The sequence below is a fragment of the Rhincodon typus genome, chromosome 48, assembly GCF_021869965.1.
Source record: "Rhincodon typus isolate 14 chromosome 48, sRhiTyp1.1, whole genome shotgun sequence".
Lineage (NCBI taxonomy): Eukaryota > Metazoa > Chordata > Chondrichthyes > Orectolobiformes > Rhincodontidae > Rhincodon > Rhincodon typus.
Window position 1 is genome coordinate 4643300 of NC_063379.1, and position 15683 is coordinate 4658982.

The window sequence follows — 15683 nt, forward strand, 5'->3', positions numbered from 1 at the left end:
TTGGAAATCCACACTGGCTTTCCTTGATTATAGTCACTCTTAAAATGCTCATTTGTATTGTCTCATAGTTACAACCAGTTATTTTCCCATCGATTGAAATGTGATCACAGCTGGTCTCCACCTTATTATTTCTCCCTCACACTGTCCAACACAAGAACAATAATTATTTTCTGTTGTCTCTGTCTCTCTGATCCGGGAACTTCGGTGTTCTGCAGGTTATTGACCAGAACTGGCCTCAAGCAGGAACTGCAACCAACCCACAGAAATGTGGGTTAATGAAGCAGCACATGTGAGCATACAGATTCTGTTTGTACTCTCCACACTCAGATTGGTGCACTTTTAGGTTGAAAAATGAAACAACCAGTTCTATATAATAAGGAAGAGTATTTGGACCTTTGTGAACTGGTCAAGTGACATTTTATGAGATTGAGCAGCATTTCACAAAAAAAAATAGTGAGTTTGCAAGATGTGAAATACAGTCGGTTCTGCTATAACGCAATAGTTGTGTTCCTGTGCAACATCCCGTGATAGAAAATCGAGCTATAGAAATAACGGGGCCCAAAGGAAAAGTGGGGTTAGGGGCAGACCACCAAAAAAAACACTCAAAAGCCTAACACAAAGGATACCACAATTTCAAGAAATGTTTAATTCCTATCTAATAATGAAATAAAAGTAAGTTTAACACTTTTTACCTTGAAAAAATGTCAAGATGACTTGATGAGGGAGGAGGTTATACTGTACCTCTCACAGAAAGCACTTCACGACAGAGCCTGTGAAATGACCACATGATGCCAGCACAGAGACTCAGCGCTAACACCAAATGTGTTCACGACAAACCCAGTGAATTGATGACTCCTCCGCACACCGATGGTATCACGTTATAGCCAACACAAGGTTGCACTTTAGAAATATTGTTCTCTTATTTGTCAATTGCATTACAGCCAATTTGCATTGATGGAACATGCATTATAGCAGAGCCAATTATACAGAAAGCATTATGTAAAAATGAAAAACTCAGGAGCTTTGAGTGTTTAGAGGCTCAGGTTTATCTGAACCTTTCATAGAGCTGAGACGTTAATCCTCTGTTGCTATCTCTACAGAAGCTGCCAGACCTGCTGACTGTTTGCAGGAGCTTCTGTGATTATTGGAGATTCCCAGTGTGATCAGTATCAGACTTTTTGAGTATTAATGGAATCCCTGTTGAGGAATCGATGTTAAAATACGAAATGGGAACTAACAGAGGGGAAAATTTCAGGAATGCAGATAAATTACTTTCCTGGTTCCACACTGGAATTCTCAGGTAACAATCATGATGAAAAATAAGGAACAATTTGAATGAGACAATACAGTGTGGAGCAGAAGGAGCGCAGCAGGCCAGGCAGCATCAGAGGAGCAGGAAAGTTGATATTTTGGGTGAGGACCCTTTCTTCAGAAATGGGGAGGGGGAAGGGAGCTCAGAAATAAATAGAGGAGGGGTAGGGCTGGGGAAGTAGGTGGGATGGTGATTAGGTGAGTGCAGGTAGGGAGTGGTGGGAATTGGTCACTGGGATGGGTAGGGCAAATAGGTGGGAGAGAAGTTGGACAGGTTGTGTCATGTCAAGGAGGTAGGGATGAGAAGGAGGGTTGGACATGGGATGAGACCAATTACCAGTTTTAAAATCTCCCCAGTCCCGGCTGTAGAGACTGTTACCTCAGAGACGCCCTGGTCCTATCATCCACTTGCCCTAACTCCTCCTCTCTGCCCCACGGTAGTTTCCCATGCAGTCGCACAAGGTGTAACACTTGTCCGTTCACCATCTCCCTTCTCACCGTCCAAGGCTCTGCTCACTTCCAGGTGAATCAAACAAGTCCACAACATTCGCTGCTCACAGTGTGGTTTCGATTACGCCGGTGAGACTGAATGCAGACTGGGCGAACACTTTATGGAACACCTCTGCAGAGTAAAATGATCTGCCACTGCTTTGTCCATAGGAAGCATCCCATCCTTCCAGTTGCTTGCCCTCTCTGTAAACCTTCTTGACTCCCACGTGAAAATTTCCGGCCTTGGCCTCCTACCATCTAATTCACTAATGTCCTTTAGGGAAGGAAACTACCGTCCTTGCCTGGTCTGGCCCACACATGACTCCAGACCCACTGCCATGTGGTTGACTCTTCTGGGCAATAAATGCTGGCCTAGCAACTGACACCCACATCCTTTGAATGAATAAAAGAAACCCCCCTCTGCCCCCAAACGTATTGCCATCTTCCAGCGAACCTAATGCAAACTGGTGGAAAAACAGCTTAATTTTTAACAAGGTTTCTCAAACTCAATGTCTAATTCCATGACTTCAGAGAATGATGTCCAGCTTCCATTCTTCCCGCATCTCCCAACCTCCCCTCTTGTCAGATTCACTTTATCCTTTTCACAGCTTTGGTTGTGTCCATTTCACATCTCCATCATCTTTTCGCTCCACCATCCCTCCCCTTTGTCTTTTGCTGTGGGAGCCCTCACAATCTGTTCCCCTTCTTCCACCCCTCTGTCAACAGCATTAATTTTTTTAAAAACCTGTATGCCAGTTCCTTTTGGTTCCCAGGAAGAGTCAGACGAGACTCAAAACATTAACCTTGTATCTCTCTCTCTCTCTTTCCACAGACGCCACCAGACTTGCTGAATTTCTCCTTCATTTTCCCTTCCTGTTTCAGATCTCTAGCGTCAACAGTGTTTTACTTTTAGATCTGGATTTACAACTCGGAGAGAGAAAATGCCCCAAATCGAACATCATCAATGTCTTCTTTATTTGACCATTTCTGCATTCCTGTTCCATTTGATACCATGATGTATCTTTCGATGTTGTCATTTGCTGTGATGGCACAGTGACTCTGTGGTTAGCACTGCTGCCTCAGCACCAAGGACCTCAGTTCAATTCCAGCCTCAGGTGACTGTGTGGAGTTTGCACATTCTCCCTGTGTCTGCATGGGTTTCCTCCCACAGCCTAAGGATGTGCAAACTAGGTAGAGTGGCCATGGAAAGATTTTTTTTTAATTCATTCATTCATGGGATGTGGGCATCGCTGGCTGGACCAGCATTTATTGCCTGTCCCTAAATGCCAGAGGGCAATTAAGAGTCAACCACAGTACTGTGGGTCTGGAGTCACATGTAGGCCAGACCAGGTCAGGATGGCAGATTTCCTTCCCTAAAGGATGTTAGTGAACCAGGTGGGTTTTTCCTGACAATCAACAATGGTTTCATAGTCATCATTAGATTCTTAAGGAATTCAAATTCCACCATCTGTCACAGCGGGATTTGAACCCAGACCCCCAGAACATTTCCTGGGTCTCTGGATTAATAGTCTAGCGATAATACCACTAGGCCATCACCTGCCCAAGTACAGGGATTGGGTGGGACACTTCAGAGGGTCGGTGCAGACTTGATGGGCCAAATGGCCACTATCTGCATTCCAGGGACTTTGATTTGAAGATGTGACTGCAAAGAAACAACTGAAGGTTGAATGACAACATGCATGAAATGAAATAAATGTGAGGCTACAAGTCAGATCCTTTGGAGCACCACAGCAGATTGGTCTGGAAGTAACAGGGGTGAGAGAGTATGGGACCTGGAAATTCTCTTGCCAATGACTGATGCAGAAGATCCTTAAAATTCAAATTGTGTCCCAAATACAATGGTCCCTTTCTCCTCCTCAGCTGCTCACACTCCAGGATATTTGAAACTGACCTGACCACACCCCGCACGGGATGTAAATACTGAAACCGTGAAACAGATTGTGTTTTGTTTTTCAGTTTTATTTCCTGATTCCTGCCTCCCCCATGAGAAAATTGCACCAGCTACTTGCTGTCCTAGATATTTTCGGATTAACCTGTTATGATACTGGAGCAAGTGGGATTTAAACCTGGGCCTCCTGGCTCAGAGGTAGGGATGCTGTCACTGTGCTACAAGGGCTCTCGGTGAGGGAAGATGAGAGATCTAGTTGGTGAGGTTTGAACCTGTGTGGAGAGATTTCCCAGTCCATTGCCTGAACCACTCAGGACACGAACATAGGGATCCTTTCTGTTCTAATACCATTCTCTTCCTGTAGGGTGTGCAGGTATGCAGTGGCACTCTTCACCAAGTGGTTATCCCTCCAGACATTCTGCCAACTCAGCCCAGCTTCTCTCCCGGGTGGTCACTGCCACCACCTCGCGACTGAGAGCACCAAGACCGGCTGTGCCGCAATCTGCTGACACCCGCACTCTGTAAGAGGTGGCACCGCACAAATTGGCCAGAGTGCACATGCAGGTCAAACCCTCCGTCCTTTGCTCTCTCCAATCACCTTCCTGGCTCTGGCTTTCCAGATACTCCACCACATAATGGCCAATATTGACACCAGCACCAACCAGAGCAGGGGTAACCCAGCTGATGGTCACTGACGTGTTCTGGACACCGGAGACTGTAACCTGGGTGGGCGGAGAGGCAGAAAGTGTAAGGATGCCAGTGGTGGGATCACTGAGCAATCCTACACATGGCGTATACACAGGAAAGTACTTGAATGAGTATTCCTTATGTGGCTGTAATCCAGCTACTGTAAATGTCTCAACGCCACCCTCTGCATCTGCCCAGTACCAGTCGTGGTCTTCGACAGGCCGATAGCCAACCTTGAACAAGAGAACTGGGCCAATGTTGTTAGCTGGGGCTTTGAGGTGCAGTGTTACACTGGAATCGGTTACACATCTGATCGACGGGATGTCTGGTTTTAGGAGTGTCACTTGATTATTCACCAGTATTCCTTGGACATACAGGAAAAGCGATGCTCCGGCGCACGTTTTGTCTTCGACTGAAGCTATTGAGATCTTGGTGCTTTCTCTGCCCTTGGTTCCATGGCTGTATTTATTTGACTCCACAATCTGGAGGAACAGTTGTGCCCATTTTCTCATTTGTGTCAGCACTGGTGCCACATCGAACCACACTTCCCCGAATGGGCCAGCCTCATCCGCCAATGTGCCATTTGGTTCAGCCAAATTCCATTCAGTCTGGAGACATTTGGAGAGCTCCTGTAAATAATTGTCCTCAGTTCCCAGTGAGGTGAATGTGAAGCAGACGATGTGCTCAGTCATTGGATCCGCCAGGGCTCTGACCAACTGGCTCTTGCTCAGAATGTCCACTCCTTCCAACATGGCCAGGTATCCATCCACTGTGCTCCCCTCCTTCTCCCTCTTTTGGAGCCACGAGTCTAGCCGGCAGTAACGGAATGGAGATCGTTCAGTGCCTTCCAACATTTCCACCAGGATCCTTTCATCCTGTCCCTTTCCGCGGATGGAGAGCAGTGTTTGCGCCAGCCGTTTCTGGAAGATGGTCTGGAATTCCAGGACCATTCTCCTGAAGGTTTGAACCTTGTCCTTGATCTCTGAGAAGGCCCTTGCAGCTGGGCTTTTGATCAGATCATTGCACCTCATCTCGATGTCATGGAATTGATCGATTACCCACTGGCACTGATTGACCAGACCGACACTGACCTCCCGGGCAAGCTGAGCAGCTTTCAAGTCCAGCATCTTCAGAGGGTGCAACCAGACTCTCAAAGGCACTGCATTCTCTCTGTGATCACCCAGCAGCTTAGGCAGCGTTGAGTAAACTTCAACAGCCTCCTGGTAGTTCACTGGGTTCCTGTCAAGGAAGATGTCTCCATGAAAGGTGCAGCAGAATTTCTCCACACGTTTCTTGTCATCGTCTGACATGTCAACTGACCCCTTTCCCTTAATTTGGAATGTGGGGATCTTCCTGATCATTACCTGCAGATTTCCCTGAATGTCGTGTTCGTTGTCAGTGGAGGAATGATCCTGGTCAAACACAAAGAAGGCCTGAGCTCCATACAACACACCCGTGACAACATGAGTGGCTGAGCCCTGCTTGAAGACGGAAGGATAGGTGATGTGCTCAGGTCCCAGTTGGCTCATGGTAAGCTCCTCAAACCGGGTGGTAGCTCGGTAGTGGAGGGTAACCCGGGATTGTTGCCTTGAGGTTTTCTTGTTGTTCAGATACTTGGCTGAGCCACTCACCTCAACCAGCCCCCCAAGAAAGCTCGCCTTCAGGGAGGCTTCTACGTCGAAAGAGGATGCCCCATCGGAGCTAATGATATTGTACTCTGCGCTGGGTTTCAATTGCACATCAAGGTTCGTTTTGAGGGCATTCAAATCCCATAAAGTGACACCTACCAAAACAGAATGAAAAAGCTTGTATTGTGAACCAGTTCTGAAGAAGAGTTGTGTTGTTAGATGCACAGGTTTACGTGAGGATTGGTTAGCTCAGTTGGCCGAATGGCAGATTTCCAATGCAGTGTAATGCCAAAAGCACTAGTTCAATTCCTGCACTGGCTGAGGTTACCATGAAGGACTCTCCTTCACCCCTCCCCTGAGGTCTGCTGACTCTCAGTTCAAACCACCACTAGTCATGTCTCTCTATGATCTGTTAGGGCAACTATAATACTGGGAGCACCTTCGATATGATGAAAGACAGAAATGTAATTTGATCCCATACAAAACATGAGTTTACTGAGTAAGGGATGAATGCTCCTCTGAGCTGCACTGATGGAAGGACAATACTGAAGGATTGTTGCATTGTCAAAAGGGCGGTGTTGAAGTAACATTCATAATGATCCACTTCACATCGAGTGCACAGTATAGTGGAAGCATTAGACTGATGGAGGATAAGTATCAGAGTTCTGCCCTGACCGGTACTGTTTTTATAGTTAATGATATTTTTATAATGCAGATAACAACCATATTACAGTTTTGAGGGTTTTTTTTGTGATCAATGCTGGATGAAACTGGGATAACATGTTTCTTTTTCCCCTGGATGATGTTAGGACCTTATCCAGGATTAATTCGATCTTTGCATACATTGGGGATATGGAAAATAACTTCACAATGATATGGACATTATATTGTCCACGAGTTTGGAGTGTTTACAGAGTGCTTACAGGGTTTATATTTTGGATGAGTTTGGGGTTTATATCCTGAGTGTTTGATGCATTACATATTGAATCAAATTGGCGATTGCATCTTGGATGTTTCCAGGGCTTTTATATTGGATAAGATGAGAGTTTGTAACCTGCGTGTTTTCAGGGTTTATATACTGTCCATGAGATTGGAATTTATATTGTGGTGTTTTTAGGGTTTATACATTAGCCAATGTTGTGTCTTACCCTATGTAATGATCTGGTCATGGTTGGATGATATTGTGGTTGTATCTCATATATTTTCTGAGTGTTTTGTGTAATATTTTGGGATAATATCCAGAATGATATTGGACATTGTCATGTCATTTTATGATTTCAAAATCTTCCTTTGGTACCTAATGGTTTTTGTACGAGATCAAATTCAGTTTCTGTCTCTCATCGTATCAATGGTGCTCCCGTGATTATAGATTAAAATCCTCGACATAATCCAACTATGCGCTGAATGAATAATCTGAAATACATCTCGAACAATGTAGCCTCATGATTATTTTAAATCCTGTCGCTATTTAAGTCGTGGCCTGTCATGGATCACTTTTGGGATTGACTCCTCAAGAATTATTTCAGTTTACAACCTTAATGAGAAATCAATTCCATAACGGGGTGTAATTTTAAAAACCTGACATGAGAATTTTCCTAGTACTTACAAACAGCTGCTTTCCATTTTTCTGCATTGTGTTCTGCTTGGTATACAAACTGACTTGCAAGCGGACTCTGAAAGGGAGCTACCTATATCTATTTCATATCCATAGAACCCCTACAGTGTGGAAACAGGCCCTTCAGTCCTTTTATGTTCTGGATCATATTAGGGTGAGACTTGGATGCTACTGAAGTTATATTCTAGGCTACAACTGCAGTTATATTTTAGCCTAGAGATTAGTAACCTGAGCAGTATTGGTGGTTTGGCCCAGATGCTGCTCAAATTGCATTCTGGTGAAACTGGAGTCCAACATGTGCTGAATTGCAAGAGTGGCTACAAGAGCAGGTCAGAGGCTGGAAATACCGCAGCATGTTACTCACCTGCTGGCTCCCCAAAGCCTGTTCACCATCTACAAGGCATAAGTCAGGAGTGTGATGGAATACTCCCTACTTGATGGGTGCAGCTGTAACACCAGTTTCAGTTATGTACTGCCTGAAATTGGAGACTTTACTGATTTTGTTGGGATTGTACTTTTTGAGATTCCTATCCAGTTTGGAACTTGGTTTATAATCTGGGTTATGTGGTGGGTAAGATATTGGAGGATGTTGGATGTTTACTCTGAGTGATGCTGGATTTGTACTCCGAATGACACTCGGGTTATGACAACAAAACGCAAGTGCAAAAGTAGCCTATTCAGCACATCAGGTCTGCTCCGTTCAATGAGATCATGGCTGGTGTGACCTTCTTTTTTATAGTGTTGGATTTATACCTGTTTAATATTGGCAGTATACCCCTGGACGATAGTGGGATGTTGCTGTAAATGATTCTGGAGTCATATTATTGATTACACTGGTGTTATATCTTGGTTGAAATTGCTGTTGAATACTGAATGATATTGAGGTATATTCTCTTTGATGTTGTGATTAAATTATAGCATGATTATTACATTTCATCTTCAGTGTTATCATGGCTCCTCACAGGTATACACTTAAGTGATTTCCTGGGTAAATTGGCATTCTGTCTTGGACATTATTGATGTGAAACCTTAGGTGATGATGTGTTTAGATCCTAAATGGTATTAGGAGCATTTCTTCAGGAGGATATTGATTTTTATACTTTTTAGGATATTGAGGTTATCTGTGCTATATTATCTTTACATTTGAAAGTTATTGGTGTCTTTCATTGGAACATATTGCTGCAATCCTTCAGGGCTATATTGTGGTGTGAGTCTCTGTGATATTCTACTTATTTTCTGCAGGAATTTGGATATTAATGTGAGTTTGATGTTACACCTCGAACTCTATTGACATTTTTATTTTGCTTGGTCACAGGATAATTCCTGAACATTTGCTTTGAATCCTGGATGATACATATTATATGATGAATGATATTGACGCTATACCCTTTATGATTTTGTGTTTATACCCTAGATAGTTTTGGGATGATACCAAGGAGAATATTTTCTTCTTCATATGAGACTTCACCACAAAGAACACAAAACCTAACTTGCAAGTTGAGCAAATAATACAGCGTCAAACAGCTTAGAAACGGGCCCTTCGGCCCACTATGTCTATACCGACTGAAAAAAAACCAATCTACACTGATCCCATTTACCTGAACTTGGTCTACTATGCCCTGGCAGTGTTATTCCAGAAGCTTTTTAAATGTTGCGATAGTATTTACCTCTACCAGCTCCTCAGACAGCACGTTTCATATCTCTACCACGTTCTGACAGAAATTTTTTTCAGCCAGATCTCCTTGAAACCACCTACTCTTAATGCCCACTGGTCTTAGAACATCTGTCGTGGAGAAAAGATTCTCACGATCTACTCTGTCTATGCCGCTCAGAATTTTGTATCTCTCAATCAGGTGCCCCCCCAGCCTCCTTTGCTCTCAGCAAAACAAACACAGCCTATCCAGTCTCTCCTCATCACCGAGCCTCCTCATCTCAGGCAACATCGTGGTGTCTCTCCTCTGAACCCTCTCCAGTGCATTCCAGACTTCCAGATGGTGTGCAGTGAGGTACCTCGCCAAAGGTTAAGTCATAAGTTAAGAGCCTATAGGGTTGGATGCAATATATTGGCATGGATAGAGAATTGGTTCATGGGCAGGAAATAGTAAATGGGAATAAGGGGTTCCTTTTCAGGTTGGCAAGCTGTGCCCAGTGTTTTCCATAGGAACCAGTTCCGGACTGCATGTGTTTACAATATCTGTTAATGACATGAAGGAAGGAAACAAAAGTACTGCAGCCAAATTTGCAGACAGCATAAAAATAGGTAGAAAACCATGTTAAGAGAGGGATAAAAACAGTTTAGAGAGATAGTGATAGGTTAAGTCAGTGGCATGGTGTCAGAATAAAGGAGTGCCAGAGATGAGGAATTTCTTCTCTCAGGCTGTGAGCCTTTGGAACTCCTTGCCACAGAGAACTGTGAGGGCAAAGTCCTTTATATTTAAGGCTGAGATAGAGAGATTCTTGATAAGTTGGTGAATCAAGGGTTATGGGAAAAGGGCAGGAAAGTTGGTGTGAGGAATGTTGATTAGCTATGATCTATTAAATGGCGGAGCAGGCTTGAAGGGCCAAATGGCCGCCTCCTGTTCCTTTTTCATATCTTATGGTCCTGGTCGTAGTAAAGTTGTATCCTCTCTGATAGAACTTATACAATTAATGGCAGGGCCTTGGGTAGTGTTGTAGAACAGAGAGACCTAGGGGTTCAGATACATAATTCTTTTGAAGTTTGCATCACATAGACAGGGTGGTTAAAAGCTGTTTTACATGCTTCCATTCATTCCTCAGTCCTTTGAATATAGAAGTTTGGTAGTCATGTTGATATTGTGTAGGACATTAGTGAGGCTTGTTTTAGAGTGTTGTGTGCAGTTCTAGTTGCCCTCTTATAGGAAGGATATTATTAAGCTGGAGAGGGTTCTGAAGAGATTTACCAGCATGTTGCCAGGAATGGAGAGTTTAAGTTATGGGGAGAGGCTGGATAGGCTGAGACTTTTTTTCATTGGAACATAGGTGGTTGAGAGGTGATCTTGTAGAGGTTTATAAAATCAAGAGTGGTATAGATAGGGTTAATGGTAGGTGTCTTTTCACTAGGATGGGGGATTTCAAGACAAGAGGGCACATTTTTAAGGTAACAGGAGAGAAATTTTAAAGAGATAAGGGCAGTTTTTTTTTAAGAGGATGGTTTGCATGTGGAATGAACTTCCTGAGAAAGTGGTGGATGCGCGTATAGTTAAAATGTTTAATACACATTTGGATAAATAAATAAATTTGAAAGTTTTGGAGGGATACGGGCCAGAAGCAAGCAGATGGGACCAGTTTAGTTTGAGATTATATTTGGCATGGACTGGTTGCACCGAAGGGTCTGTTTATGCGCTGTATGATTCGGATTCAATGATGCTTGGACTATGTCCTGCTTAAAATGGTGATTAGATGAAAGATGATAATGAGCTAAAACCCTGGATAATGTTGATGTTTATATCATTGATTGTGTTGTGGTTTATATATAACATTATATTGGGGTATGCACCATGGAATTTTTGGGCTTTATGTAGTCGAATTTTTAATCTGGGTCATGGTACATATGCATTAGCATGTTCTGATCACATTCTCCGTGTGGTTCAGCTGATACTGGTGCTAATCTTCAATAACATTAGCACTGTGTTCTAAATCTGATTGCGTTAGCTGCTGGATATTTTGGGATTTTATCTGGTATGTTCTCATGGTACCTGGAATGAAGGTGTCAGTCCGTCGATCGTACAGCATTCCTATTCGGACAGGTCTCCCGAGAGTCGGCATTTGGAATATGTCGTTTCCACCTTCACCCATTGCACCAGGATTTATCCCAACACCGACAGCCAAGGTCTCTGAAATGGAGAAGACAGCTACTCAAATACAATTGATTGCTTGCTCATAGATATGTCAAAAGCTGATCTAAATGTCACTCTCAAACAATCAGGACCTGTAGTCTCATACCCAATCAATTGGGGTCATTACCTAGGTAATGTTCTAGGGGTTGGGTTTGAATCCTGCCATGGCAGATGAATTCAATAAAAATAAAATCTGGAATTCAGAGTCTAATGATGACAATGAATCTATTGTCGATTGTTAGGAAAATCCATCTGGTTCCCTAATGTCCTTTTTTATAGAAGAAAGCTGCTGTCCTTACCTGCATTAGCCTGTATGTGACTCCAGACCCACAGCAATGTTGTTGATTCTTAACTGTCCTCTGGGCAATTTGGGGATGGAAAATAAATGCTGGCCTAGCCAAGGCTGCCCCCATGCTGTGAATGAAAGACTCGCAACCTTAACTCTTTCTTTCTCCATAAAACCTTCTGAGTTTCCTAGCATTCTGTGTTTCTTTCAGACTTCCAACAGCCAAAGTATTTCACTTTTCTTTATAGCAGGAGTGAAAGTACTGCAAGGAGGGGAGAGGTTCCAGTGGGCATTTGGAGAGACTGAAAGAGAAGAGAGACAGAGAAAAAAGGGATATAGAGCTATGAAATGTTTTCTTTTCAGTAATCAGAGTAACACTTCGATAGCAACGTTTTCAGGAGTTGATTTACTGCAACACAACGAGGAGAGGGATAAAACACAAGATTAAACAAATTCATCAGATGTGTATGACATGACATAACATAACAGCAAATACCAGTTCCATCTCATTTTTAAAAAAAAGGGAGAGAATGTAGGTGAACTGACAAAGGGAGAGAAGAATCACAAAGTGAGGGCAAGAAAGGCCAGGAGCAGGTGCGTGACCCAGAGATGCACTGCCACAGGCTATTGGGCAGCTAAGGAAAGCAGTGAGTTACAGAGGGAAGGAGATAGACAAAAACTGAAAAGGGAAGGATAGAGCAGTGTATAAAGATAGACAGAGAGAAATTGCGACACAGAGAGCACCTTTAATCAAATCCAAAGTGACAGTGGCCTGAAATATGACACTTTCTCTCCAAAGATGCCTCCTGATTGCTGCCAGTTTTTCTCAATGTGCTTTTTAGTTCCAACAGAGTTCTTTAAGAAAGATTCACTGATGGAAAATTACTCCTTAAAAATTTTGCAGGAAAGGAGAGACCCTTTTTATGCAAGACCAGTCTGGGGGAGAGAGACACCTGCTTTAAACAAAATTCAATTGGAAACACACTTCTTCATGTTGTAATAGCTGTTTACTGTATTTTATTTTTCCAAATTAAATTTCCAGACAGTAACATGCAGGTATCACTGAAATAATTGACGGTAATTTGAAATACTTACTACTTCCAGTGAAGATTTTAATAAAATTTGAAGATTAGTGGTGAAATGCCTTTCCACCTCTGCATAGAATTCCTGACCTTCTCAAAAATCCCACTATCTACAGCCAGGGCCGAAACATTCTGCGGTGGGACAACCTATGAATCAACAGGCACCGTTTACAATGAGTCAACATTCTTAACTCCGCCCAGTTTACAAGAGCAAACAGCAGCCCGCTTGTAGCCATTACCGCAGTATATTGTTTTCAAGATAGCAGCGTTGGCACGATAAGGAGTGTTCAGTCTTTCTGAGCCAGTCCACTCCAGGCCAGCAGCATCTGCTTCTCTCACTCCTTTTCATCTTTTTTCTTTCTTTTGTTTTCCATCTTTGAGGCCGAGACAGCGACTGCAGTATCTTGGCGGCAGCGGCAGTGCCCAGAGCAGGGACTCCTGGCTGCGGGAGGCTTGGAACCTGGATTCCTTGCTCCGGTAGGCTCGGAGCCTGGACTCTGGCTGTGTGAGGCCTGGAGTGGGGACTGTAGGCTGTGGTAGGCCCAGAGCCTGGAATCCTTGCTGCGGTCGGCTCAGAGCATAGACTCCTGGCTGTGGTAGGCTTGGAGCCACCCCCAGCCTACTACAGGCGTCACTGAAATTGTTGACATTAATTTGAAATACTTAACCAGCTCCAGCGCAGATTTTAATAAAATATGAAGATTAGTGATGAAACATCTTTCTACCTCTACATAGAATTCCTGACATCAAAAATTCAAATGTCTACAGCCAGGGCCAATACACTCTGCGAGGCAACAACCTATGAATCAACAGGCATCATTTAAAATGAGTCACCATTCTTAACTTCACCCAGTTTACAAAGAGCAAACACAGCAGCTTGCTAATAGCCATAAGCGCTGAGTTGTTAGCACATTACATTGTTTTCAAGATAGCAGCACTGGCACGGTAGGCTTGCAGTGTGGACTCCTGGCTGCATTAGGCCTGGAGCCTGGACTCTTGGCAGTGATGGTGCCTGGAGCAAGGACTCCTGGCTGCAGTAGGCCCAGAGCCTGGACACACTTGGCGATGTTGACAAGGTGATAGCAGCAGCAGAGCTGGGGTCTCCTGGGGCATCAACGTCATCATTGCTGTACCCGGAGCCAAGACTCCTTGAGGCCTGGATCACCTTGCAGAGACCTTACAGAAGCCCTGGAGCTGTGCTGGAGACCCAATTTGAATAGAAAATGAACTCTATTTAAAGTAATTTCTTATTATTCTCATTGTAACTCAAAACTGGCGTGAGATTCTAACGACAGAACTCTTTTCACTCTGTCTTCCCAGATATACATGACATAAAATCATTCCTACATTCAGATTCAGATAATGGCTTACAGATGATTACACAGAAAAGATGAACAGAAGCCATCCATTCAGCCCTCGAGCCTTCCCAACCGTCCATTATGATCACTCAACTCAATATCTTGTTCCCACTTTTCTCCCTTTAGCCCACAAGTGCTACACCCAACCCCTTCTTGAAGCGATCCAATGTTTTGGCGTCGACTGCTTTCTGTGGGACCGTGTTCCACAGGCTTGACCCTGTGGCACCCTCTTCAAATACTTTGTGGAATGCCTAAGTTGTGTCCACAAAAATGACCCTGAGTTTCTGGTTGCCTTTCACTTCAACTCACCACCCTGTTCCCTGGCCAACATCTCTCTCTTGGGCTTGCTGTGGTGCTCCAGTGAAGCTCTGCAGCCTTCAGGACTCAATATCAATAACTTTAGAGCCTGATTCTATCTTGCCTTTTTTTTTTCTGCAAGACATTAGTGTAACAATCTGCACTGCACTTGCTTGGATAAATCCAGCTCTACTAACCTTGCGTTATCTGCAGAATTCTGAATAGGATCTGTAATTCATCTATCACCATTTTAAAAAAAAACACATTAAGCCCACTTACCAGCAGCCTTGAATGTTATGACACTTCAGGTGCTCATCCACAAGCTTTTTAAGGGTTGTGTGGTTTCTCTCCTCTGCTCCCCTCCCAGACAGTGCATTCCAGATTCCTACCACCACTTTTGGCAAATGGTGATAGGAGCCCTTTGAAATCTCCTGCTCTTCACCTTAAAATGATGTCCCCTTGTTACTGACCCTTTGACTAAGGGGAACAGTTGCTTTCTATTCACCCTGTCCATGCCCCTCATAATCTTTTATATACCTCTGTCAGGTTCCCTTCAACTTTCTCTGCTCCAAAGAAAACAATCCAAGCTAATCCAACCTCTCTTCATCACTGAAATGCTCAATCCCAGGCAACATCTGGTGAGTCTCCTCTACAACCCCTCCAATACAATCAGATCCTTCCTATAGTGTGGGATCCAGAACTGTACACCGTAGTCCAGCTGTGGTCTAACCAAAGCTCTGACATGACCTCCCTGGAGATTGCTATGACATATTAACATGGAATGAGGACAGCTTAACTGATGGAGAACAGTAATAAGGAATAAACAGGGCATTTTTGGATTGCTCAGTTGTATTTTGCAGGACCTGAAGGATCAGGACTTGGCTCACAAGCTATTTATGCTGCATACTCATGATTTATTTTTGGGACTGAGCTGTGGTTGTTTAGTCATTGATTAGATTCAAGGCAGAAAGTGATCAATGATGGAGTATTCGGACAATTTTCAGCAGAAAGCAGTAAAGTTGGGATGGAAGGTTATCCCAGATGTTGATGAACAGATCGGCCATTCCAAGCAGCAAATGGGCGATTGGAACTCAGAAGACTTGAACTCCTTTGTTCTCTGGCACTCAACACAAATGGTCACTCACAGCATAAAAGGCCTGGTTG

The 15683-nt window shown here is 43.7% G+C and overlaps 2 protein-coding genes across 2 annotated transcripts in view; both read right to left on the reverse strand.

Moving 5' to 3' along the window:
* slc43a1b (solute carrier family 43 member 1b) overlaps positions 1 to 2814 on the reverse strand; it is an 11415-nt gene extending 8601 nt beyond the window's left edge. The window contains exon 1 of the mRNA XM_048620757.1: positions 2726 to 2814. Coding sequence (XP_048476714.1) covers positions 2726 to 2814 — 89 coding nt within the window. The remainder of the gene's footprint in view (positions 1 to 2725) is intronic.
* Positions 2815 to 3759: 945 nt separating this feature from the next.
* LOC109932845 (neoverrucotoxin subunit beta-like) lies at positions 3760 to 12987 on the reverse strand. The gene is made up of 3 exons (XM_048620868.1): positions 12878 to 12987; positions 11356 to 11493; positions 3760 to 6179 (listed from the first exon to the last, which is right to left on the reverse strand). The coding sequence occupies exons 2-3, from the start codon at positions 11453 to 11455 to the stop codon at positions 4111 to 4113; spliced, it is 2169 nt and encodes a 722-aa protein (XP_048476825.1). The 5' UTR covers positions 11456 to 11493; positions 12878 to 12987; the 3' UTR covers positions 3760 to 4110.
* Positions 12988 to 15683: the final 2696 nt, after the last annotated feature.